The sequence below is a fragment of the Talpa europaea genome, assembly GCF_964194135.1.
Source record: "Talpa europaea genome assembly, chromosome: 7".
Lineage (NCBI taxonomy): Eukaryota > Metazoa > Chordata > Mammalia > Eulipotyphla > Talpidae > Talpa > Talpa europaea.
In genome coordinates, this window is record NC_140074.1 from 40814438 (window position 1) to 40840004 (window position 25567).

The window sequence follows — 25567 nt, forward strand, 5'->3', positions numbered from 1 at the left end:
TGATTGACTTATAGAATGCACATTTTTCTTTAAGGAATACTTCAGTAGTTCAAATGCATCTTTATTGCAAAGTTGTGATTTTCACCTTCAAGGTATGATTTGCTTTAGGTTTTTCTGGGAAGTAGACACCAAAACATTATATGTTGGAGAAATTTAGGAGGTAATTCTTATAAATGATAAAGGGTGGGTGGAGCTGGACAAAGTGGGAAGAATCTTCATATAATTCAAAGCAAGTCTGACATCTGTGCAAAGAGAAGGATAGGAGATTGGGTAGGATGAGTCTTAGACTGCTGTACAGTGGTGAAAAAGTGTTGGCCCGGCCAGTAGTGAACAAAGTATATCCATTAGAGGAGTACCATATCACTCAAGAATGACCTAGCACGCTCCATTCAGTCATTGATTGGGGACCACCTTGGGTGGAGAGGGGTGGTCTCAGGATTAACACATCATGATCCATGCTAGTTGATCTAAGTGGTAGCAGATATCTGAGAAGCTCAACGATGTGTTTGCTATAGGGATCTGGTTGGCTTTGAAAATGTGATTTGCCTCCTTCAATAAAGATCAGAACTATTGTTATTCACTTTCAACCAGTTTCAAATATGCTAGTGTGACTTCTTTGCCATTGTCTTCTGAGCCATTGTCTCAGCCTAGCACAGGGCTAAACTCCTAGATCATAAATTGTCACTTGGTAAGGGCAAAAGTATGACCCCCAAGCCAGGCTTATAGAATTTTCATATCCACCCAGAGTTACAACTCATCTCTAGAATGGGGATCATAAGTTTGCAAGGAGTGAGGAAATTCTCATCCACACACATAGTGAGACTCCTTTGAAGACTTCACTGAGCAGAGGAGGGTGCTGCTGAGACTCATAGCTCTGGGACTGGCATTTATATATAAGGACTGCCTGTACTGGTTCCCAATTTGCCCTCCTTCCTCAATATCCAGTGTTGTACTTCACATTTAATAGGATCACTAGGTTTGCCTAATGAAGAGGTACTCTCATTTTCTCTATGTCCTAGTTTCTTTCTCTTGCTTAATAGGCTTCTTAACCTGCTACTTTTTGACTTGTATGGCATATCTGTAGCTTGTGATAGGAGAAATCCCTGAGTCTGATTTTAACTTTCTTGATAGTCTTTTGTTCTCTTGCACCTGAAGAACTGATTCCTGAGAGTTGATATTTACATTAATGCTTTATCTGCCTCAGCAGCAACTTTCAGTTTCAACACCTCCTCAAGCTGCACCTGGCCAAAGCAAAGATAGACTTTCTTTTTGCAAAATATTGGGATGCCTATGATCCTGATGCATTATCCTTCCTTTGAATGTGATTACAGAAATAATTTTATTTGCTAATTTGAAGAACATTTATTGAGCATGTGCCAGGTGTGAGCAGTCTTTAAGCAAACATGAACAAAACTCAACAAGTCTCTGTCCTCAGGAGATTAAATTTTAGTGGAGCAATCAAATAATCACAAAATGAAATGTAATTTCAACCATTTCAAGTGCTATGAAAGAAAGGTATACAATATTAAGAAAATTTAGAGCAGAGAATCTGACTTGGTTTAGAGCCTAAGCAAAGGGGGATTGGATGGTGGGAAAAGTTTTTCTGAGAAAGTAACATTGGAGTTGGACCCTAAAGAGTTAGTATGAGCTTCCAAATTGAGAAAAGAGTCTTTTTGATAATGAGTACAAGTGCAAAGGCCCTGTGGTGGGAGAAGATTGCTTTACTTTACTAGACCTAATGAAGTCTAGTAAAAAGAGAACTCAGGATTTGAAGGACTACCAACAACACATGAAATTGAAGACATGAAAGTACATCATCTGTGGAACCCTCTAGATAATTTTTCTTCCTCAGAGCAACTGAAAGTAATTTCAGTAGGTGATAGGTGGGTAGAGGCATTACTAGATGTGAATTTTGAAGAAGTCAACCGATAGGAGAAAAACAAAATGAATATGAGGAGACTAAGAAAGGTTCTACCAAGATGTCCAGCTGAGAGAATTAGGTTGTTTGAAAGGGTTCAGTTTACCCAGTAAGAATTTGCCAATATGTAAATATTGGCTCCCAATCTAATAAAGGATGAACCAGTGAGTTATATCAGAACATTGCAACTTTTAAATTATTTTCTGTAGTATAAGTAAATAGCACCAGATGATAAATCTAATACATCTGCTGTGACTGATTATTTAAATTTATCAACACTGAGTACATAGCAATGCAAGCTTTTAGTGAAAGCAATTCAATTGCAAGCTTTTTGTGAAAGCAATTCAATTGCAATGTTCTAACATTTTATATCTTCAATAGAGAATATATGCTCAAAAATTATACTTACAATTACTTTTATTTGCTGATCTTAAATATTTGAAAATTCCTGAATCTAATTTTTACTAAGTAAACTCAGTGTTATTGTTGCTTTCTTATATCTTATTTGTTGAAAAACTCTTTACTAGATAGAAGGTAATGCACAGTACAAGCTGAGCTCAGATGGTTACACCCATCTTATTCTCAGGTATGAATTCACAACATTTCATTTTTCAAGAAAATAGAATTAGTGGGAAAGTTTACAATTCAATAGAATAATAACCCTTTCCTCTAACATAATGCTTTTAATTGCTACTTTGTGAAACAAAAGACCATTTTTCTAATGTGGGAAGGAATAATACATAACAGTACATTTTATAGCACTGATACTGTCTAATTTTGTAAGAATTTTAGGCAATTAGGCAGAAAATATTAAATTTGCCAGTTTTAGTGTCTTCAGATACTTTTTTTGCTGTTTTGATTCATTAAAACACAACATAAAATTGTTATTGTCATGTTACTGTCTCGAATGATTTACTCTATTCTATTAAAATGAATAGTAGCAGAGAAGTAGAAAAGGATAGTTTAGATGGCAATTTGGAGGGGTGTGATTTAAATGAGGATTGCTAATGACCATCAGAAGCAAATTCTGTGTTCATTCAGTCATTTCACAAACATAAATTGAATGTCAGATGCTGCTATTACAACGAAAACTAATATATATTCCTTGCCCACAGGGACCTTATGGTCTAGTCAGATATGCAAACAAATAATTGCCATCCAATATGATAATTTCAAGGTGACAGATATAAATTTTTTTATTTAAAATTTATTTTTATATTCCCCATACAATTACAACCCCCTTATTTTGACCCCAAGCACTCCTTTACCCACCCCCCACCCCCATAGAGTGTCTCTGGTTCATAGTTGTTGATTTTGATATTTTCTTTCTTATAGTTATTCTTTTTCCTGGTCCCTTATTTAAGTTTTCTAGATTCTTGCTATGAGTGGGACCATCCAGTATTTTTCTTTTTCTTTCTGGCTTATTTCGCTGAGCATGATCCCTTCTAGCTCCATCCATGTTGCTGCAAATTGCATGTGTTTATCATTTTTGAAGGCTGAGTAATATTCCATGGTGTATATGTACCACATCTTCTTGATCCAGTCATCTATTTTTGGGCATTTGGGTTGTTTCCAAAGCTTAGCTATTGTAAATAGTGCTGCTATAAACAGGGGTGCAGGTGCTCTTTGGAATTGATGTATCTGTGTACTTCGGGTAAATACCTAGGAGTGGAATTGCTGGATCATGTGGAAGCTCTATGTTTAGTAGGTCAAGAAATCTCCACACAGCTCTCCATAGTGGTTGGACCAGTTTGCACTCCCACCAACAGTGCAGGAGAGTTCCTTTTTCTCCACAACCTTGCCAACATTTGTTGTTGCTAGTTTTTTTAATATGTGCCGTTCTCACTGGTGTAAGATGGTATCTCATTGTATTTTTGATTTGCATTTCCCTGATTACAAGTGATGTTGAACATTTTTTCATATGCCTGTTGGCCATTTGCATTTCCTCTTCAGAGAAGTTTCTTTTTAGCTCTTCTGCCCATTTTTTGACTGGATTATTTTCTTTGTTGTTGTTGAGTCTCATCAGCTTTTTGCAGATTTTTGTGGTCAGTCCTTTATCATTAGTGTTGTATGCAAAAATGTTCTCCAAGTCGGTGGGGTTTCTCTTTGTTTTTGTTATTGTCTCTTTTGCTGTGCAGAAGCTCTTTAATTTGATGTAGTCCCAGCTGTTTATCTTTGCCTTCACTATCACTGCTTTGGGTGATGTATCTGTAAAGATGTCTTTGATGTGCATATCATGTAGTGTTTCGCCTATATTTCCTTCTATGTATTTTATGGTTTCAGGTCTTATGTCTAGTTCTTTAATCCATTTTGAGTTGGTTTTTGTGTATGGTGTTAGGTAGTAGTCAAGCTTCATTCTTTTGCATGTAGCGATCCAGTTTTCCCAGCACCATTTATTGAACAAACTTTCTTTTCTCCAATGCATATTCTTTGTTCCTTTGGGTGGCAGATATAAATTAAGTCCTAGGCACGGGAGGCTCAGTGGAGGGAAGGATCAATGTTGGGCTTCAGTGGACTTCAGTTTACTGGAATCCTAGTGTTATAGGGCAGGGAGAGGGGCAGCCCAAACCCTGCAAACCTGCCTATTCTAAATGGGTTCTGCCATCCGCCGCATCAACACAAAACATAGGAGACTTTAATGGGAAGGAACTTTAATAAAACTAGGAAACAATACAGGTAAGGCAAAGAGTCTAGTTTCTAAGTGAAGCACCCAAAGTTACCCATCCCCTCGTGGGTAAAAGTCCATCCAAATGGGATTGGTCCAGAGCAAGGCCCCAAAGCCTGCCACAAGTCTAAAGCATCTTCCAGTGGGGACCCACAGAAAAGGGTCACAAACAACCGGACAAGCCCGGAAGGAAAAGAGCAAAATCAACATCCAGATAAAAGCTGCCATTGTCACCTCCCCACGGGTCTCACCCACATCTGTGTCACCCAGTCTACGACCAAAAACAAGCGCAGTTTCTTCACGTGTCTCTAGGCTCCATGCGCCTCCTCCAGGTCTCCTGGCTCCATCCTGCTTCCTTCCTCAGTCTCTTCTGCAGCTTCTCTTCTTCCTGCTCAGCTCCACCCTCCCTTGGGTGGGGCAGGGAACCTCCCCCTTTCCTGGGGACCACCCTGTTACACTAGGAGGATCAAGTAAATAGTAACTATCTCCCACCTCAGTTCAAAATGATTTGTTTGAAAAAAAGAGGCAAATGGACACTAGAAACTTCATATTCATTCCAAATAAGCAACAGATTGGATGACCAATCTGGGAAACTTCGTCAAATGGTCTTGCTAATATGAAAATCTAACCTATGCTGGAGGTAGTTTATTTCTTAGAGAAGAAAGTTATATTTGAGTAAGGTGAAACCAGTTGCTTCACTCCAAATTTACTGATGAAAGAAGTCACTAAAGCTCTCCTGAGATAGAGTGAGTAAAGGAATAGAAGAAGATTGCAGAATATTCCATTTACTGAATGAAATTCCATGAGCTTGAATTCCATGAACCCAAGCACATGAAGGGATCACTGAAAAAAAGGAGAGGTCGTTTACTTCCCCATAACCACTGTCTCTGGTCTTCAGGTCAGTAAAGACTTTACAAAGGTATTTCAAATTAGTTTAAAAGAAAAATCAAGAAATAAACCAGATTTTGGAATGGGTAAGATGACTGGGAATAGTATTCCAAGCTAAAGGTTCACCATGCCCAGTGGTATGGAAACACAGAGTGGTGCTATGCTCTCAGTATTCATGAGTGATTCAGGAAGCTGTACCTAAGGAGAGTAGAATAGTGAAAAATGAATGCCTTATTAAAAAAATAATAAAATAAAATCTAATCTGAGAGCAGAGTTGCATTCATTATGTTAAAGCTTAAGCCTGTAGGCAGTGGAGAGAGCATGATGAATTTTGCAGCAGGAGTGAAATAAGGTCAGAGTTACCCATTAGAATTTTCTTTGTGAATATGGGTATGGACTCCATTGGATTTGGTGTGAGATTGAGGCAGAGAGGCCTGTAAATAGCAATGGTGTACAGAGAAGGTATCAATATAATGTATGAAATGAGGCAGAGACTACTGCATATAACTAATGGGTGAAAATGGGAAGATAATGAAAATATCCAGGTTTCTGACTGGGATAATTAGATGGGTGAGGGATGACATTCTCTGATAGGAGGAAGAAACAGGTTTGGGAGAACATTTCAAATGTGCTGAGTTTGAGGTTCCTGTGGGACATCCAGGGGGAATGAGATGTGTAAGAGTCATTGGGCAGAGAGTTCAGAATTCCCACATACTGACAGTTGTGGATCATAGCACAAAGGGCATATGGAAGTGCTCTTTGCAGTAGTCAGAGCGACTAAAAATGCAGAGTGGTGTAGTGGAAATAACTTAGTCATAGGCTTAGGCAGAGGTGGCTTTGAATTGTGCCACATTCGCCTGTGAGAACGTAGATAACCACGCTGAGCCTTTTCACTGTCTTGTATAAAAAGCAGTATTAATATGGACCTTGCAGGCTAGTAAAAACAGAAAAAGAGAAATGTATAAAGTGTTAGTACAATGTCTTGCACAGGGTAGGTTTGCACATGTTTATTTGCATGCCTGCAGGATCTATAGCTCAGGGGAATGTCCATTTTTTTAGAGGAACAAGAAAACAGGATGAGAGAGAACTGATAGTGAAAGTATGGTATCCCCATACCAACAAGGGGCAGCAACAATTTTACCTGTCTGAGGTAATTTCCACTGGAAATTAGAAGAATCAGGCAATCTCTTTGAATCTCTCTCTCTCTCTCTCTCTCTCTCTCTCTCTCTCTCTCTCTCTCTCTCTCTCTCTCTCTCCCTCCCTTCCTCCCTCCCTCCCTCCCTCCCTCCCTCTCCTTCTTGTTCTATCTCTTACATGCACACACCTATCATCAACAAAAGGAAAGATATGAGCAGAGCAATAGCTGGTTGGTTGGAGGGGTGATCACCATCATCTTTATCTCAACTTGTAGTCCATATGTGCCAGTCTGCTATTCTTGTGAAGTTAGTTGAGGTTGGTCTTTACATGCCTTGTTTCTCTCCTGTGTGGCACTCTATCATATGTTAAGTAATTTCATCTGTGTTTCATGTCCACTTGAAACTTTCTTTAATGTCTAAATGACTGATAACAGCTCAGAGAATACTGGAAAAACCACTTCCCCTCACCCACCCTTAAGCAGATGTGGTTCATAAGTTATATTTCCCTTTCCCACTAGCTTTGATTTTTGTGTGTGTGTTTATTTTATTCCAAAATGATGACCTGACAGTAATTATAAATTCAAAAGTCATTAAGGATAATGACACTCACTATCCTGGGGATAAGTATTGCTGCTCCTAGTCAGTATTGCTTTGTAGTCAGGAAAAGCACCAAAAGGATGGAGTTCTAAGTAATTCCAGGTGATAAATACTTAGGATGAGAATGTTGTGCTTTCAGAACTCTTGGGTACATCTAATATCCTACTACTAACCTAATCTCCCACTATATCTCTTGATATAGTATTTGAAAAATAGTAAGTTTTCTGTAAAAGTTAAATAAATAAATACATGAGCTGATTCCTCAAGGCCACCCCATCAAAACATGTCTTTTTTTTTTTTTTTTTTGTGGAAATGTGTCAGAAACTGTGAACTAGACCAGCTGCAGCATTTGAACAAAAATTAGCCTTAATAGAGGATGCACATGCATGGAACCCAGAGTTGGACAGGGATTTTCTGTGCGCATTTGAAACTTGGCTCTGACTGTGGTTTCTCTGTCACAGATTTTGGGATGGGAGAGTGCTCCCACAGTGAAAGTGTGTGTGCTCACATGGAAACTGAATAGAACCTTGGCTAGACTAAGAGTCATCACTATTTTAGTCATTTCCAGATGTCTGCTGTTGGAATTTTAAGAGAAGGGGAAAGACATGTGGAGTGTGGTGGGTCCACTCAATGGAGGGGGTTCCTCTTTTAAGCCTTTCAACTGAGATTTAAGGCTACCCTTCATGATGGATTGAACAGAGCTTTTTGAAACTGCTCATCAGTAGTACCTCTTTCATTTGTACACTGGATTGTGTAATAGGAAAACTGAAGAAACCCAAATTAATCAGGATTAAAAAAAAACCCACAGAAACAAGAACCCTTATGCCCTTTGGTTGTGATATAATATTTATGACATGACAGCCACTGAACATATGTTGAGTGGTACAGACGCCAGGTAAGCAGCTGCCCCTGAAGCAATTGTACTAACCACACAAGCTCACCAGATGCTTGTTGTATACCTGCTTTCTCCTTTCATATTATTTTTATTATTATTATTTTAAAATTTATTTATATAAGCACTGGAGGGTAAGAGAATTCACCAGAGCCAGAGCGGGAAACAGAATAGGCAGACTGATGAAATACACTGCTGAGGGGAGCAGCCGGCGTGGCAAGAGGGGTCTGCGTACCATGTAGGACCCTCACTGGCGGCTGGGGATCGAACCAGTGCTGCAGAGGCTGCGGGCAGCTTTGCAGCCCAGCGCTCTACTGCTGCGCCACCAGGGGAGGCCCTCCTTTCATGTTATTTTGAAGATTTCTTGAAATCCCAATGCATTCATTATGAATTAGAAAAAAACTTTCCAGTTATAGTGTTTATGGAGCTGGAGATGAAGCCCTCTGAAATGCTTTCAAAAGGAGTGCCTGGACTTTCTAAGAGGTGTTGGTACCACTTGGAACCAATCCAGGTATATAGGTCAAAAAACCCTACTGGATTGGAAGGTCTCTTATTCCTTTGGTTTACTGGGCAGGTATGATGTGAGCATGATAGAAACCTGGTAGGTAAAGAAAAGACAGGAGAAGTAGTCTAGTACAGTGGTTAAATCTATAGATTTGAATTAGATATTCCTAGTTCAAGTTCAGGATCTTTCATCTACTAGGTATGTTAATGTGTGTGTTATTTAATATCTCTAAGGCTCAGTTTCTTCATATGATTTGGGTGGAGATGGGGGGGAAATCTTTATAATTACATTCCCTTCCTTTCCAACTAGGTTGTGAGCTAACTAGGAGTAACACAAAGAGCAAGACAGAAGGAGGTCAGCATGTCAACTTCATTAATGTTAAAGCTGATTTAAAGAATGTGGAATCTTTTTGTCCCAAGTGGGCTTCATTGTCAGAGCTTCCTTCCCAGCAGATCTAGAACAGAACAGAGTACAACCCCTGTTTCTTCCCCATTTCTTCATCTATGCTCTGCTATTACATTAGATCCTCCTCCCAGGGCTATCTTTTTTTTTTTTTTTAAAGATTTATTTATTTATGCATACAAGAGCTGGGGTACAGGCCAGAGGTGTGGGGTGAGAGGATTCACTGGAGACAAAGTGGGGAACAGAACAGACTAAAATATACCGCTGAGGGGGGGAGTGGGCAAGTCAGAGAGGTCTGCTGCGCCATGTGGGTACCTCCCTGGCAGGCCAGGGATCAAACTCATGCTGTAGAGGCTGCGGATAGCTTCACAGTGCTGTGCTTAACCCCTTGTACCACCAGAGAAGCCCCCCAGAGCTATCTTGAGGCAGTGGAGAGTTATGGGGATTGTTATCATTGGATTTTCCCCACATGGAAGGAAGCATCAAGAGTGGAAAACGGGGAACAGAACAGGCAGACTGATGAAATACACTGCTGAGGGGAGGTCTGCGTGCCATGTGGGACCCTCGCCTATGGCCAGGGATCGAACTGGCGCTGCAGAGGCTGCGGGCAGCTTCACAGCCCACTATGGGAGGCCCAATAAATAAAATCTTAAAAAAAAAAAAAGAGCAGAAAACGATTGTCTTTAGTAGTAGCAGCTTCAGAAGGTTCTTTTAAGGCTTCTTTTAAGGTAAGAAGTAAAATGTTTAGTATATTTTAAGTGCTCGAAAACTTATTGATAAATATTATTATTGAAACTATTATTAACAAGTGTCAGAATGGTGGCAAGGAAATGAGGAGTTAGTTGCTGGGAAAATAGTTTTGAAAATGGGATGTATTATATTCACAGGAAAAAAATAAACAGTTTAGGTTATCTTTAAAGCAGATCAGAGGCCACACAAAACAGGTTCTGCTATTGTGGCATTGAGACAGGAGGGCTAGTTTGAAGGTTTGATACAGTGTAGAAGGAGAAAAGATTTAAAATAGCTAAGAAGAAGTCGAAACTTTAACTAGATGGGGTTGTGGAACAGAAGATGTTATGAAAGTGGGTGTGTGGAAATCTTGCCTTTGATTAGGTCGCAGTGATGATTTCTAGGACTTATGTAGTTGGCCTATCAATGTCAATTTGGTGTCTTACTTTTGACATGAGATTAGCCCACATTGTTCCCCTATGTGATATTTCTACTAGTTGTCTAACCCCTGGTTTTTTCTTTTGGCTTGCTTTATTTTTTTCTTTGGCAGAAAAATGCAAATACAGTTAAATTCAGTTTAGGGAAGAACTTTGAATTTTGCCTACTTCTCTCTCTTCTCTTCCTGTCCCTATTAAGCCCATGAGCTTGTCTCAGATTTTCTGGAGATATTTTTTCCTGTAATTCTAGGAGAATATTAAAAATTAAATATGCTGTATATATTGAAAGCAGTCACTTTTCTACATCTCCACTGGTTTCTAATTTGAGCTGGGAATAATCTTTAATTTAGACAGTTTTCCAATTGTTTGGAACAATTCTCAAATTTTTTAATTTAATTCTTCCTCTGGGAATTAGCACCCAGTGCATTTCCTCCTTTTTCTACTTTGTTTCTTCCTTCCCCCATTTTTCTCTTCCCTTTTTTTAGTAGTAGGTTTCCAAGTATCTGGGTTGGTGTAAGAGATGTGAAGGCAACCCATTGGATTTTCTAATCAAGGGTGTCTCAATTGATCTCGAGTGAATACCATGTAGGCAAGTTATTGCCTTCTCATTTCACAAAGCATAATAATTTGAAGCTATTGCCGGAGAGATAAAACCAGAGAGAAGCTGAGGATGTGGATATACAGTAATACAGAAACAGTGCTTCAATGCTGAGAGTAAAAAAACAGAGTGAATGCAAAGAGAGAAAGATGAAGACTATTATAAAGGAGTCAGCATCTGAATAAACCAATGTTCTACATAGAAGGAGTGGCTTTGGAAGATGGTGATTCCAGCCCTGGCAGATAATTGTTGGGAAAGAGCATGCAATTTCATGAATAAATGTGCCTGTTGTGGGACAATGCTATAATAGTTTTGAAGAATAGAAGGTTGTGCAGATTGTCCAGTGTCATCTCATCTGCTCCTCATTTGTGCTGTCAGTTGAGACACAGTCTCTGTGGTTTAAGGAAAACCAATTGAATTGAGGCTCAGGTGACTAGAAGTAGAAATGGCCACAGCACTTTGAGGAAGCACATATTCAGATCCTTCCCCCAACATTATGCAAGCTCTTAAAATTGTAACTCTAATGACACCATAAAGCGTGTTTTGATGTTTCAATCAATGGGCATTTCACAGTAATGGCTCCACAGCTGGGCAAGCCTGTATTTGGTTAAAAATTTAGTCTATTTAGAAGTCCCTGAATTTTGAGTAAACCAAGAGACTGCCAATCAATGTGGCAGCTGACACATTCAATCTATGAAGTAAAACAATAGGGCTCATGTCAGATCCTTCTCCCAATTTTAAGAATTAATGTCATTTTGTTCTTCCTCTGAAAAGTCAATCTTTTTCTTTGAGTTGCTCTGCACAGCATCTGCTAAGTGGCTTTGTTGTTGGATTTTAGGGCTTGGCGCAATACTCCGTTCTCTTTTATGGCTATTACGACAATAAACGAACGATTGGATGGCTGAATTTCAGGCTGCCGCTCTCCTATTTTCTGGTGGGGATCATGTGCATTGGATTCAGCTTTCTGGTTGTCCTTAAAGCGTAAGTTTCATTGGTCTCTTGGGCAGCAAACAATGATTTCTGGAATTCAATGGGGGATTTAATTTGAGAATTAGATTTTTTGGCTGTTTCATGTCTAGAGGATCAGTTTATAAGAGATGAAATGTGATTTTAATACTAATACCAGAGCTAAACTATTGCATCCCCCAAACACAGGGGTTGAACACCAGAGCAGGTCTTTGAGTCTTTCTGCTGGGTTACACTGTGGTTGCATTCCTAATCTGTGTTTAAGGATATTTTAAAATCTTTGTGCTTCAGGTATGAATCAGTGTTGCAAACAATGCCAGAAAATTGCTGCTGACCCCTCTTTTTGCGTGCAGAGAAGTTTGCGACTTGCAAATCAGCTCAATAGGCAGAATCTGTTGTTCATCTTTTTCAAAACCAGAATAATCACTCATCCAAAACATTTCAGCTGTGTAAGACAGCAAAAAGCAAATGGCCCCCAATGAGAACATTGTGATCAACTGTATAATCATGGTTTGTCTCAGAGAAGGGTTTATTTGCACATGAGGAAGAATTTCATTGGTGAACAGATGAAACTGCAGTTCATTTCTTCCTCTGCCAGAAATGTATTTGTGACTCTGTTTGAAGATATTTCTGAAACTTAGCACAGACTTTTGGGGCTATGAATAATCTATCCATGAGCAATTCTCTGTGCTAACTGAGAATAGTTAAAACACTTCAATTAATGTCCCCACACTATTGGTCAGGTGCATTGGGCTTTTGATTCGTTATAAGGAAGGACCTCTGCCTAAGGATCCAAGTCACCATGATAAGGAGTATTCTGGAACAATCTATGACATACTTTGTGTCTTACTTCTACCAAATATATTGGTTCTTCCAGAGAACTCCATCATATTTAGTTTTTAGCCCTTTTAGGACTTAAAAAAAGCCTTATTGGAAAGCCCACCCCCAGATCTAATCAGAGACATTAAATAAGTTTGTCTACCTGAGAAAGTACTACCACATTCCAAAACTCTAAGCTGTTGCTAGTCTTTTTAACCTAGTTGGTGGAACTAAAGTCAAGGGCCTAATCAGTTTGAAGCTTTATATCACACAGAAAAGGTGGTTTAATTTCAAGGCCCAGTTGTTCCTATTAAAAACAGTTCTCTAAACTAAAAATTCTGGCATATTTTGCAGCAGCAAACTACTAAAAATAGCTGAATCATCCAGGGCAAGCATGACTTAATGAGAAATTCCTTGCTGTCTATTTTTTCCCATTAGATTTTTTTCCAGAAGTTTTTTTTTTTTTCTCATTTCACAGTTCTTTGGGACTAGATATACTTCTTTTTATCTGCTTTTGAGTTTTACATAATAATATTCATAGACTAGCCTAACAAGCACATAATTGAATACCTAAATAATATGCCAGGTACAAACCTCAAATACTATTAAAAATGTTGTCCACATAGACTATTATACATATATCATAAACATACATGTGCCATAAACCAGGCTCAGTACACTCATAGATATCTTTAAAAATGGCAAAATGAGAATATATTTATCTGTATTTCTGTATCTGCAGCAACAAATATACCTAATGTTTAAAATAACATTTATTAATATCTTCATGCTACTATATTATGTTCATATAACTATATTAGCTGTTAAAGATTACAAAGTAGGTGTTAGTTTCACTATTTTATAGATAATGCAGTAAGTAGAGTATTAAATGACCTGTCCAAAGCCATTTGACTCTAAGACTGATTTGAACCTAGATGTCTACAGCTCAAAGGCATTTTTCAACTTGTGCACCTGGGATTCTATATTGTACTTCTTACCCGGGCAAGTTTTTTCCTACCATTCATTTTTCTATACTTGGTTGAGCAAGTATTATTTATTCCTTTTGGACAGATGGAGAAATTAAGGCTCAGTAGAGTTTCATGATTTGAACTCAAATGACCATGGAATTGTTCACCTAGGCTCTGATGCCATCCTCTAACTGCAGCTCTTTTCCCTAATCTCAGATGAGGATATATATATGGTGATAATGACATGGGCCTGCCTCTATTTTGACCAGAGTAGTCTTTTAAATTCTATATTAAAATCCTTCTTTGTCTGCTGTCAAATTCCTTTGGTATTCTATAGATTCAATACAACTTTTATGGTGACAAATTGGTTAAAAAACACCACCAAATTTCAACTAATCAACTATCTTTGTCTTGTAAGTAAAGATTATGTTAAAATTACTCCAACCTTGCACATTTCTAGATAAGTGAAGTTAAGTTTTCCCCTTTTATCTAAAAGTGCCTCTGTTCACCTTTTTTTTACTTCTTTTGAACCTGTGCTTCACTAGGTTGTTGTGGTTTTCCTGCTATCCTGTGTAAAATTTTCCCAAGTGACTTTATATCCTTGCACAGGATTTCAGCCTCAAAATAGTTCTCATTCCTCCTCCCAATTAAACTTTTCTTTGATTCAGGAAACTAGTGAGCAGTCTCAAAGACAAGCACTCAGACCCTATGGCCTCAAGTCTTATGTTACTTTTCAGAGATATTTTCACTGAAAACAGCAATGTTGAAGTCTTTAATATTGAATTACAGAAACTAAAGCAGGCTATGGAAGGCCTACTGGGCAGGAAGTCCTGGCAAATCCTACAAAGCATATGACTGTCCAGTCTTCCTTAAACAATGGTTGCCCTTATTTGAAAAATGTCAGGATTTTCCAACCTGTGTAAAAGTGATGAGGTAACCATGTTCTATGTCATCTTGCTACTATTTGAACTACAGCAAGCTATATAACTGCAATAAGAAATTCAACGTAAAAATTTTCACTCTTGAAAACATGGCTGAATGGCAACCATTTCCAAACTAATATGATATTGTACAAATCTGACATAATGACAAGAACTCATCAGCAGTAGCATAATGAGCACATGAAATGTGTTGTATTAAGCTAAAGTTATTTATGCTATATGTATTTATTCATTGACATGCTTTCAAGTGCTAAGTTTATTCTAGAGTCAAAATTCATGTATTAATTTGTTTAATAACTATTAAAATATGAAGAGCAGTTATTAAGGGTAACATGGAGGGCTATCTATTGTCTGAAGATTTAATGTTGAACAAATGAAGCTCTGCTCTCATGGTGTCCAATGGAGAAGCAGACTTTAGACTAAATAATAGCGGAGGCTGTGGCCAGTATATCATGAAGTTATGGCTTTATGATATCAATGGTGACCAAATATTTGCTGATGTGTCTTCCTTGTCAAGAAATGTAATATACTCTCTTTGGTATATGTAGTCCTTGATGTAATTTTCTTTTCATTGCATAGCTGTCTTATCCAGTGTGCTTTCAGAGAATTGCTTCCTACTTTCCTCTCACTGCTCTTTTTCTTCCTGACCTTTTTTTTTTTTTTTTTTAAAGATTTATTTATACAAGCACTGGGTACAGTCAGAAGTGCGGGGGGGGGGGGGTGAGAAAATTCACCAGAGCCAGAGCGGAGAGCAGAACAGACAGACTGATGAAGTACACTGCTGAGGGGAGCAGCAGGTGGCAGGAGCACCATGTAGGACTCTCGCCCAGTGGCCAGGGATCAAACTGGCGTTGCAGAGGCTGCGGGCTGCTTCGCAACCCAGTGCTCAACTGCTGCACCACCAGGGAGGCCCTCTGACTTTTTTTTTTTTTTTTTTAGCAGAAGCTATGTTATCAGATCCTGTTAGATCAGGACTTATAGAAGCATTTGTTTGATTTACTTAAAAAAAAAAACAAAAAAAACCAAAACCCATATGTGCCCATGAAATAATCAAATGACTGCAATGGGGAGATGGAGTTGTAAAGTTATGGTCCAAGAAGTTCAGTGCAAAACTCTAGGGAAAGGTGTAAATGCAGACTGCTTTCCACAAATTTCCAGTAAAACAAATGAAACATTGAGGTTGCTTCTCATAGACATGGTAGTTAAAAATTATAGCCTCCTTGAAAAAGGAAGAATTTTCCTGAGTTTTTGTGCTTTTTCCTCTATGGGCAAGGGATAGAGCTGCACATGAATGAACATTTTATAGCTATCAGGGTCATCTCTCTTTTTCTTGTCAATTCCACATGTTCTCTGTTTGAGCAGTTTTGGTTTCCTTCTCTGGGAGGCCATTTATTGCTATGTAATCTTGACGTGCAAAGTTCCATTCAAAACTTATATGTCAAGTGGCCATTTTTACTAGAGGTCCTATTTAGAGTTAGTGCAAAATGGATGGTGGCATTTTAATCAGATAAATAATTTTCTCCTTAGATTAAATCATTGAAATGTTTGATTTCGACCCTGTTTGACTTTTAAAAAAGCATTTATATAGCTTGACATATCTCTTGGTGTCTACCTTGGGCACTAGAGTTAAGGCAGAAAACCTAAGTCTTTGATATGGACCCCTCTAGTTTACTGTTGGATGACATCCAGCAAATTACTTATTCCTTGACCCTTGACTTATCCTTGTGTAAAAGAAAAAAGAAAAGAATAATACCGTTTACCTCTAACTAATTTTTTGAGAAGGGCAAATAGTATAACATGTATAAATGCCATTTGCAAAGAGTAAAGAGTAAGCTCCTATAAAGAATACTTTTTTGGGTCACTTTTCATATCGTGTTGACCCATTAAAACATATAAACTTCTATGCTAAGTGGGGCTACAGAGCCTCCCCTGTGGCATAGCGGGTTAAGCACAGCACTGTGAAGCTGTCCGCAGCCTTTGCAGTGTGGGTTCAATTTTTCCAGCTGGTCAGGGAGATACCCACATGGCACAGAAGACCTCTCCTGTCTTACCTGCTGCTTCCCTCAGCAGTGTATTCAGTCTGTCTGCCTGTTCTGCTCCCCGCTCTGTCTGTGGTGAATCCTCTCACCCTCCTGTGCCTCTGGCCTGTACCCCAGTTCTTGTTAAATAAATAAATAAATATTTTTAAAAAGTGGGGCCCAGTGGGGGCATTTTGATCCCCTTAGAAAGGCCTGCCAACCTATGATATTAGTTTCATGTATTTTTCTTCTTTTCCCATTTGATTTCACTAAAATATTTTAAAAAACCAAAACCTTATGGTAGCACTTCACATGTATCATATGAAATTTTAATTTCATATGGGGGAAAAAGGAAATGGAGTTAAGTGGAATATAATTCTATAACCACTAAAATAAGCCTGTAAGTAATGCATTTTAAACTTGCCAAGCCAAAAAAAAAATCTTTTAAAAATTACTGATTAGAATATATACAACTGTTTGGCATTGAGTTTGTATAAAATCGAGTTTCTGGTCAGCAATTGAAGAGTATGTAGAAATTTCATGCATTCAGTGTAATAACTCTTTTGGAACACATTCTGGGGGGAATGCAACCTATGCAGGAGTTTCCTGACTTTGTTTAATCTTTTAGGGAGTCTGGAACCCAAGTTGTGTAGAAAAGTTTAAGAGTCTATGAATATTTTTGCCCTCTGAGGAGGAAGTGGATTATTGTCAGAGATTTTTAATTATTTAATTGTTAAAATCATGAATATCTAGTATTCTTTAAATCTTGAAGGCTTGGAAAATGAACAGTTTAAAAAGTTAAAAGAAACAGCAACAAAATTTAAAAATAAGCTTTTCACTTAAATTATCAAAAAAGTAATTTAAGAAACTTAAATTATCAAATGTAAATATATGTTTAAAAATATATGCCTTTTACGCAAGGGGTTAAGATGCAGCACTATGAAGCTACCTGCAGCCATTGCAATATGAGTTCGATCCCTAGTCAGGGAGGTGACCAACATGGCGCAGTAGACCTCTCCTGCTGCTCCCCTCAGCAGTGTATTTCGTCAGTCTGCCTGTTCTGTTCCCCACTCTGTCTCTGGTGAATCCTCTCACCCCACAGCTCTGGCCTCTACCCCAGTTCTTGTATGCATAAAAAAATAAATGTTCAAAAAAATAAGTAAAAATATATGCCTTTTAGACTTTGTTTTCCCAATTGACCTGTAACTCTGGAGCTTTTTCTCCTCCTATCCTTTTCTTTTTGCTTCTATCTAATGGGTTAAACTCCCCGTTTATAGGATGACCAAAAATATCGGTGACGATGGGGGTGGTGATGACAACGCTTTTAACTTCAGCTGGAAGTTGTTCTGCAGCTGGGACTACTTGATCGGTAATCCTGAAACAGCAGACAATAAGTATAATTCTATCACAATGAACTTTAAGGTAAAGTTACCAGTATCAAGAGGTTTTTTTTTTGTATTTCTAAGAGCAAAATTAGAAATATTCCATATGGTCTAGATAATGAAGTATCTTCACAATAAAAGAAAGATGAACTCACTGTTTTTGCCTATCAGGAGCTGGACAGGATTCTGATTCTGACTGGAAAATTGCTGATGACCCATGATAGCCAATTGGTTCTCTGAATTTCATAATAAAATAATGCCATGAACTTGAAACAGGAGACCAGCAGTGATCAGAATGAATTATTTTAAATAATAGAACAATGCTCACTAATTATTTAAAGGAATAAGCACAATATTTTAAATGACTCTATAGTATTGTTTTAAACAGTTTTTTTTTTTCTACAGTACTGGAAAGCAATTTAGACTCTATCCTAGAAATAATTATTCTTTCTTTCCCTCACTTGACATCACTTGCTGGCAATGTTCCTCTGGTTTGTGTAACCCCAGATGTAGTTAACATTTCATTTCTCCCATTCTGATGTTTGCAAAAAATTATTCTTGAGTTCATGATACATTTGGTGGCTCAGATATTCCCTTTTTTTTCTGTTTTGCCTGGGTACAGGAAGCTATCATAGAAGAAAGAGAAGCCCAAGTAGAAGAAAATGTCCACTTAACCAGATTCCTGAGGTTTCTTGCTAACTTCTTCGTGTTTCTAACGCTTGGCGGTAGTGGATACCTCATCTTTTGGGCTGTGAAACGATCCCAGGAATTTGCACAGATGGATCCTGACACCCTTGGGTGGTGGGAAAAAAATGAAGTTCGTTTCTGCATGCTTTTTATGTGCTTAGAATCTGACTTTTGCTATATTGTGGGTTATATTTCTCTGGTAGAACATTAAATAAGGCTGCTCTTAACCTGTCCATTCCATCTTGCACTTACAGCTCACCAAACCTGTCAAAAATGTTCAACTCTATTCCAGCCTTATTTTCAAATGTGTCTACTCTTTTTTTGCACTGTCACCTTATGAAAAGTCAGAGTGAAAGAGATATTAGAACACATATCATCCCCATGGCTGCATTTTTTTATGAGAGTGATGAATCTTAGGAAATTAAGTGATGTGTTTATGGAGAATGTGTGGAAAAAAAATAGAGTAGGAACCTATGATATTTTTGTTTAATTTTTATTAAAGAGACATTGGTTAATAACAGTATGTAGATTTCAGATGCATAGCATTATAATTTGACTTCCGTTTATGATAATCATGGTTCTCATCAAAAGACTCGTTTCCATTCACCATTGGACAATTGGCCCCTCTTTACTGGATTAACCCATCTCCCACCAGTTTCCCTCTTACTGTCTGGTGACCACCATCTCATTCTCATAATCTAAGACTTTGGTTTTGTTTTGCTTTGTTTGTAGAAGCTAGGAGTCTTCATTTCAAGTCTAACACTCTCTCCTTGATCCTATATTGCTTTCTCTGTAGTTTGCATGTGTCTTTGAAAGATCTAATTATAGCCTGTGTGCTTTGAAGCTGTCACCAAAACCCTTTGGTTCCTAGCTTTTTCTCATTGTGCCTCTCCTGCTTTGGGCAAGTCTGGACTTTTCTGTGTTTGTTTTTTTTTTTTTTTTTAGTTTAGTTTTTATTTTAACATTGATCATTTTTCTATGTTTTTCACTCACTGCTTAACCATATAGCTCTACCTTCTTTTCCCGCACCGATTGATATTCAAATGAAGGCTTGCTCTTTGTCAGGAATTTAATGTTATGATTATGATTTGTCTTCAGAGTAGCTGTCCATTTATCAGGTCAGGCACAGATATATTTAGAATCAGGAAATTATTGATCATATGTTGTTGTTAGGATCTGTTCATAAAATCTTCTTGCATACAATGTTGCATCATTTTGAATTTGGACATTTCCAAAATATAAGTAGATTTGGGCTGTAAGAACTGTAGCTTCCCTCACTAAAATTTCCACAGTCTTGTGAGTGAAAATTGGTCAGAAAATCTTTATAAGCAGCATAGAATTTTCTAGGAGGAAAAAAAAAAAACCTTGTCCAGAATGACAAACTATTTGCAAAAAACAAAAAAACAAAAAAAAAAAAAAAGGAAAAATATGCTAGGTATTTCACAAGTGATAATCCTGGAGATATGAGACCATACACTAAGAGAACAACTCAGACATTTTCTGGAAACCTATAAAGCAGAAAGTCATTAGGTAGAGAGATTTCATTTTTTTTTAAAAGGAGAACCCCAGAACAGTAATTAAATTTGATGTTAAAATTTCCTTATACTTGTGATAGTACTTATAAGCAAAACTGGGTATCACCTTCATCCATGGTTCACAGTATCATATTTTGTATTATTGAACTGTATTAAAGGATGAGTAGTCGATTCTCATTAAAAAGGACCACTCTTTCTAAAAACCTATTTGATAACCTATTTTAGAGGACTTTTGAGTCCTAGGGGTCAACAAAGGTATAGTGGAGATTCATAAATAACCTTTCAAATTTGATGAAACAATTTATATTTGCCTTATAGGATAACATAGAATCTGCCCAGTTTTTGCTCCAGGCTGAAATTATATCATGCTGATTTTATATTATGTTACGATGATTTTTAGCTCCTGTTTTTCATGCTCATATAATGTTCTGAATAAAAATGGAAAAGACATATTGATAATTATTTTCTAAATATAGTCTGGTAGTTCTTGTCATTCAAAGCATAGAATCTATGAAGGGAAAGTATTGAGGTAAGTATTTGGGAAAAACAGTTGCCAGAGTTACTGGAAACCTTTCATTTAAAGGAAATGCCTCTCCATAAAAGTACATGACTCCTTCCTTGGTTTAGTTTAGCAATATAATGGTAATATAACATAATATAGTATAATCATAATATAATATAGCACGGCATATCACAAAAGGTTCTAGATAGTCAGTAGATAAGACCATAAATTGTTTCTTTTTGGATTCTCTTCTTTCTCCTTCATTCTCTTACTTTTGTCATTATAAACTATCCTTTATTTTTTGAGACTTTCTTACCTTGGCTTTGACAATATTATGCCATGTGTTCTCCTGTTGTTTCTTTGAACGTCCTCTGTTTTCTTTGATAAGATCCAGTCCCCCCAAATCTATATTTAGTCCTGATCCCATTTCAAGGACTTCATCCATTCTAATTAATCTCATTAGCCCATAGGCTCATGATTGTTTAATTAGTACTTTAAATTTTGATCTCATTCTTCAAGAAGCTCATTTTCCATTTCCTTTGGAAACCTCGTGAAGTCCTTCACCATATCAGAATCAGTTACCATGTTCATCAGAATCACAGTACATGTTCTTTGTATAGAGAATGAAAAGAATTGCTTCCTTTATTATACCAGAAACTGACTATAATCACTGACAAAAAAACAAGCTCATATACAAACTCACCTTGAGAATGTGAGTTGGATTTTTGCCTTTATTGTTTTATTAAGATGAAAGTTTTTAAATGCATGAAATATTCTTCCTTAGCTTTTTAAAATATTGAAGAAAACTGGCTGAAATATTGCAGAATTCTGCAGGAAAGCAAAAATAAATTTTAAACACCATTAACCTATTTCATTCCTTGTGTCTTCTTGTAGATGAACATGGTCATGTCCCTATTGGGGATGTTCTGTCCAACATTGTTTGATTTATTTGCTGAGTTGGAAAACTACCATCCCCTCATTGCTCTGAAATGGCTACTGGGACGCATTTTTGCTCTTCTTTTAGGCAATTTGTATGTATTTATTCTTGCCTTGATGGATGAGATTAACAACAAGGTAAGTCTTGTCTGGATAGTCTTTGCCATTAGCCTCTTGTTACATCCCTAGTCTCACGATTTCCTGCAATGCCTTTGAAATCTGTATTGTCTTCAGTTTTATTTCTGTCACTTTGCTTTCTAGATTGAAGAGGAGAAGCTAGTAAAGGCCAATATTAGTCTATGGGAAGCCAACATGATCAAAGCCTACAATGCTTCACTCACTGGAAATACCACTGGGCTGCCCTTTTTTGTGCATCCTGCAGATGTGCCTCGAGGGCCCTGCTGGGAAACAATGGTGGGACAGGTAATGCCACAGACAGAAGTGTATGATAATGAATTGATAAAAATGTCATTATTTCTATCATTAAGTATAGCTTATTTTTATTGCTTATTAGTGAATAATAGCTAAGACTAGTACAAGAAGAATATGAAGAACTAGACAGAAGCCATTTTATACAGAAACTTCCAGATTGTGCAAAAATGTATTTTCTTCTTTCCTGCAGCTATTGCTGCAAATCAACTGCAGAAGACTGTTACCTTATGGCACTACAATTGAGTTGCAAATACACCTTTCATTTTAACTCTAGTGCTTTATTGTCACCAAGTAGGGTGTCGATACCACATAAAACCATCCTACACTAATGGGACTTGGAACTGGTGGATCAATACATCCCTCTTCTGTCTCTCAAGTGGTCAATTCTGAGACTTATTTTATATGACTTATTAAGCAGCTCCCCAGAAGGATCAAGAGCATTTCTGTGTGGTCAGTAATTTTCTATCTGATTTTGGTTCTTATGTTATCCTTATAAATTTTGTTTTCAGTAAGAAGACTTAATATTGTCATTTGGAGTGGGGAAAAATTTCACTTTGTTAGATATACTTAATTACTTTTATTACTGTCTATTGGAATTCACCCATCTGTTGCTATTTTGAAACATGACAAAGTTGAAAAAGTTGACAAAGAGAGAGAAATGTTACAAGAGAGAAATGCACATTTTAATGCAGATTATATTTCAACAGGAATTTGTGCGGCTCACTGTTTCTGATGTTCTGACAACCTATGTCACGATCCTCATTGGAGACTTTCTCCGGGCTTGTTTTGTAAGGTTCTGCAATTACTGCTGGTGTTGGGACTTGGAATATGGATATGTAAGTGTGATAATCATTGCTCTCTTATTAATTATCCCCTTATAGTTTATTGTTTACACAGACTATACAAGAGGAACATGCCTGAGGATTTAGGAGGTGGGGTCACTTTTTCACATGTCAATAAATAAAGATCAATGAGTATAATTTTAATTCAGAGAGGATCAGAATTGAGTATGATGGTTTATAATATTCTGGTAAAATCAGCACAGGGTGGATATAGCAATGGACTTCAATTTGTCTGTTAAAATGATGAATTCAATAAAACTTGGACCCATAGACCACCCCTTCCCTGTGAAGCTTGCTGCAACTTCGAGAAGCAGGGAAGATGGCTAGTGTCAACTGCACATTTTAATAATTCTTTGGAATTACACCACACAAACTCCTGGGCACTTATCATGTGCCAGTCACTGTGCAGTACACTGGGGGTAAAAGAAATCAGTAAATAAGGCTTTTGCTTCATAAAGTCTAACAAGGTAAGCAGGGGCCTGTGGAAGTTTTTAGAGCTAGTTTGCTGATACGGTTCTAGAATGTAGTGGAGATGAATTTTGGCAAGGTGGCTTCCTTTCCCACAACAACAGCACAGGTTTCTCTGAAACTGTCTGATGTTTACTTCATCACCAGCTCATCCTGTATGCTCAATCCTAGGTTACCCCCAAAATTTGGGGCAGTAGCAGAACACACATCACTCTGTTGTCTAATAACACCATCAGCTATCTACTGCCCCTTTTTGCAATGAAACAGTCATGTGAAGGAATTAACCTGAGGAGTTTATAGTACTCATTTCCTTAAAATCTTCCCACTTTGTGTGTACTGAGAATGAAGTTCAAATCCCATTCTAGGGCCTTCAGTACTGTGTATGATTTGCTTCTTTTCCATGCCCCTGGCTTATCACCTACCATGTTTGCTCTTGTTTTATGAAGCCCACAAACATTAGGATTCTTTCCTTTTTTTAAAAAAAAAGATTTATTTATTTATGCACATAAGAGCTGGGGTACAGGCCAGAGATGGTGGGGGGGGTGAGAGGATTCACCAGAGACAGAGTGGGGAACAGAACAGGCAGAATGACTGAAATACACTGCTGAGAAGAGCAGCGGGTGAGACAGGAGAGGTCTGCTTTGCCATGTGGGTTTCTCTTTGGCTGGGTGGGGATTGAACTTGTGCTGCAGAGGCTGCAAATTGCTTCATAGTGCAGTGCTTAACTCTTGTGCCACCAGGGAGGCCCAGGATTCTTTCGTAAGCTCAAAGACAAGATGATTCCTTGCATTTGTGCTAGTTGTTTCTCCCTCTTGACATGCTGGTTCCTAGAACTTGGCAAGAATTTCTTTCTTGTTATTAAGTACTCAGCTAACTGTCATCTCCTTAGAGCTCCTCTCTGACCATCCAGTCTAATATAGCTCATCAGCACTTTCTTTCAGCATGCTGTTTTTATTTTCTTCATATAATGTAAACTATTTGACAAATTCCTCTTTTAAATGCTTATTAACTGTCTCCTATTAGTAGGAAAGCTCTAGGAAAACAGTCCTTGACCTCTATGTGCAGAACTGTCTTTGGTTTCTCAGTTCTTGATTATGGCTAGAAAAGAATTCAAAGCCACTTTCAGGCAAAACAACGTGGTGTTAACTTAGTGCCAGTATACTCTGGAAGGTCTCTGAGCCAGCAAAGTCCATGGGAGAACAACTTTCACAAAAGATGAGGGATTTTTGGCTCATATGGAGTGTTGAGTTTCTTGCTTAGTCTTTCTAGGAAAAAGATTTTATCAGATCCATACTCCATCCTTCCACACAGAGGGGAGAAATCTGGGTGATTTCCTTCCAGGTTCCTAGAGATTAGGGTGGGTATCCACCAGGATGATTTGAAAGTCAACCTCCTCTACTATTCATGTGCTCCCCAGATGTTGTTTTTGTTGTCCCCTGCAGGCTTTTTGCTAGTTTCTTGGTTTCTCCCAAATATTGGCCATTCATTATCACAGGACCCCTCCCTGCCCTAACTACCTAATAGTACTATGCTAGTCATATGGCAGCCATTATGTGTTGCCTGACTGATTCGATGTTGAACCTACTCATTCCAGCACCATGAGGAATACTGTACATTGACAGAACTCCACCCAATTCCAGGGATGGGCTCATAGAATCAGTTCTCTTTCATTTTCTTGAGTCAGTGATGTCTCCTTTCCAGTGGAGGGTGTTCTTTACTGCTGACTATCTCATGTTCTCTAGTTCCTGGAGAAGTCCTACATCCAGAACAATTTTGATGACGCCAGACTAGATCTTCTGCCTGGCTCTCTGACTTTGAGATTCTACCTTTTATTACATCAACTAGATCACCTTCTCCAAGAATTCCTCTCAAATGAGCCAAGGCAGTTACGTAATGTTGTTTGGTGAACAATAGTGAGGTAATGCTATAGATCCAGGATGCTCTTGCACTGTTCCCATTTGCTGTGATGAGGTATTCAGCTGGCTTGGTTTCATTTCTGTTTTCTTGGCCTGATTCAGCTCTTCTGTGGCAGACATAAAAATTGTCATTTTTTTTCTTAGAACGTTGTTTGACTTATGCTTGCCTTTTATCACTTCTTTCTTCTTAAGTGCTAGAAAATTTTGCTTCAAATATGAAGTCAATATAATGTGACCTGGATGCATAAGAGATGTTATTAAATGATTTTAATTTATTATTTATTGAGCACTGACAGTGCTCTTGGGTTAATACAAAGTTCAGGAAAGATAATTTCCTCATAGAAAGTGAACTTTCTTTCTTGTTACATTTAAAAGTCTCTGCAGTGAG

The 25567-nt window shown here is 37.8% G+C and overlaps 1 protein-coding gene across 1 annotated transcript in view; it reads left to right on the forward strand.

Moving 5' to 3' along the window:
* The window catches only part of TMC1 (transmembrane channel like 1), a gene marked incomplete at both ends in the record, with an annotated part of 94934 nt that overhangs the window by 45271 nt on the left and 24096 nt on the right, over positions 1-25567 (forward strand). Inside the window, 6 exons of the mRNA XM_084237782.1 lie at positions 11606-11748; positions 17757-17901; positions 18484-18678; positions 21480-21659; positions 21783-21944; positions 22661-22789. Of these exons, the coding sequence (XP_084093908.1) occupies positions 11606-11748; positions 17757-17901; positions 18484-18678; positions 21480-21659; positions 21783-21944; positions 22661-22789 (954 nt within the window). The remainder of the gene's footprint in view (positions 1-11605; positions 11749-17756; positions 17902-18483; positions 18679-21479; positions 21660-21782; positions 21945-22660; positions 22790-25567) is intronic.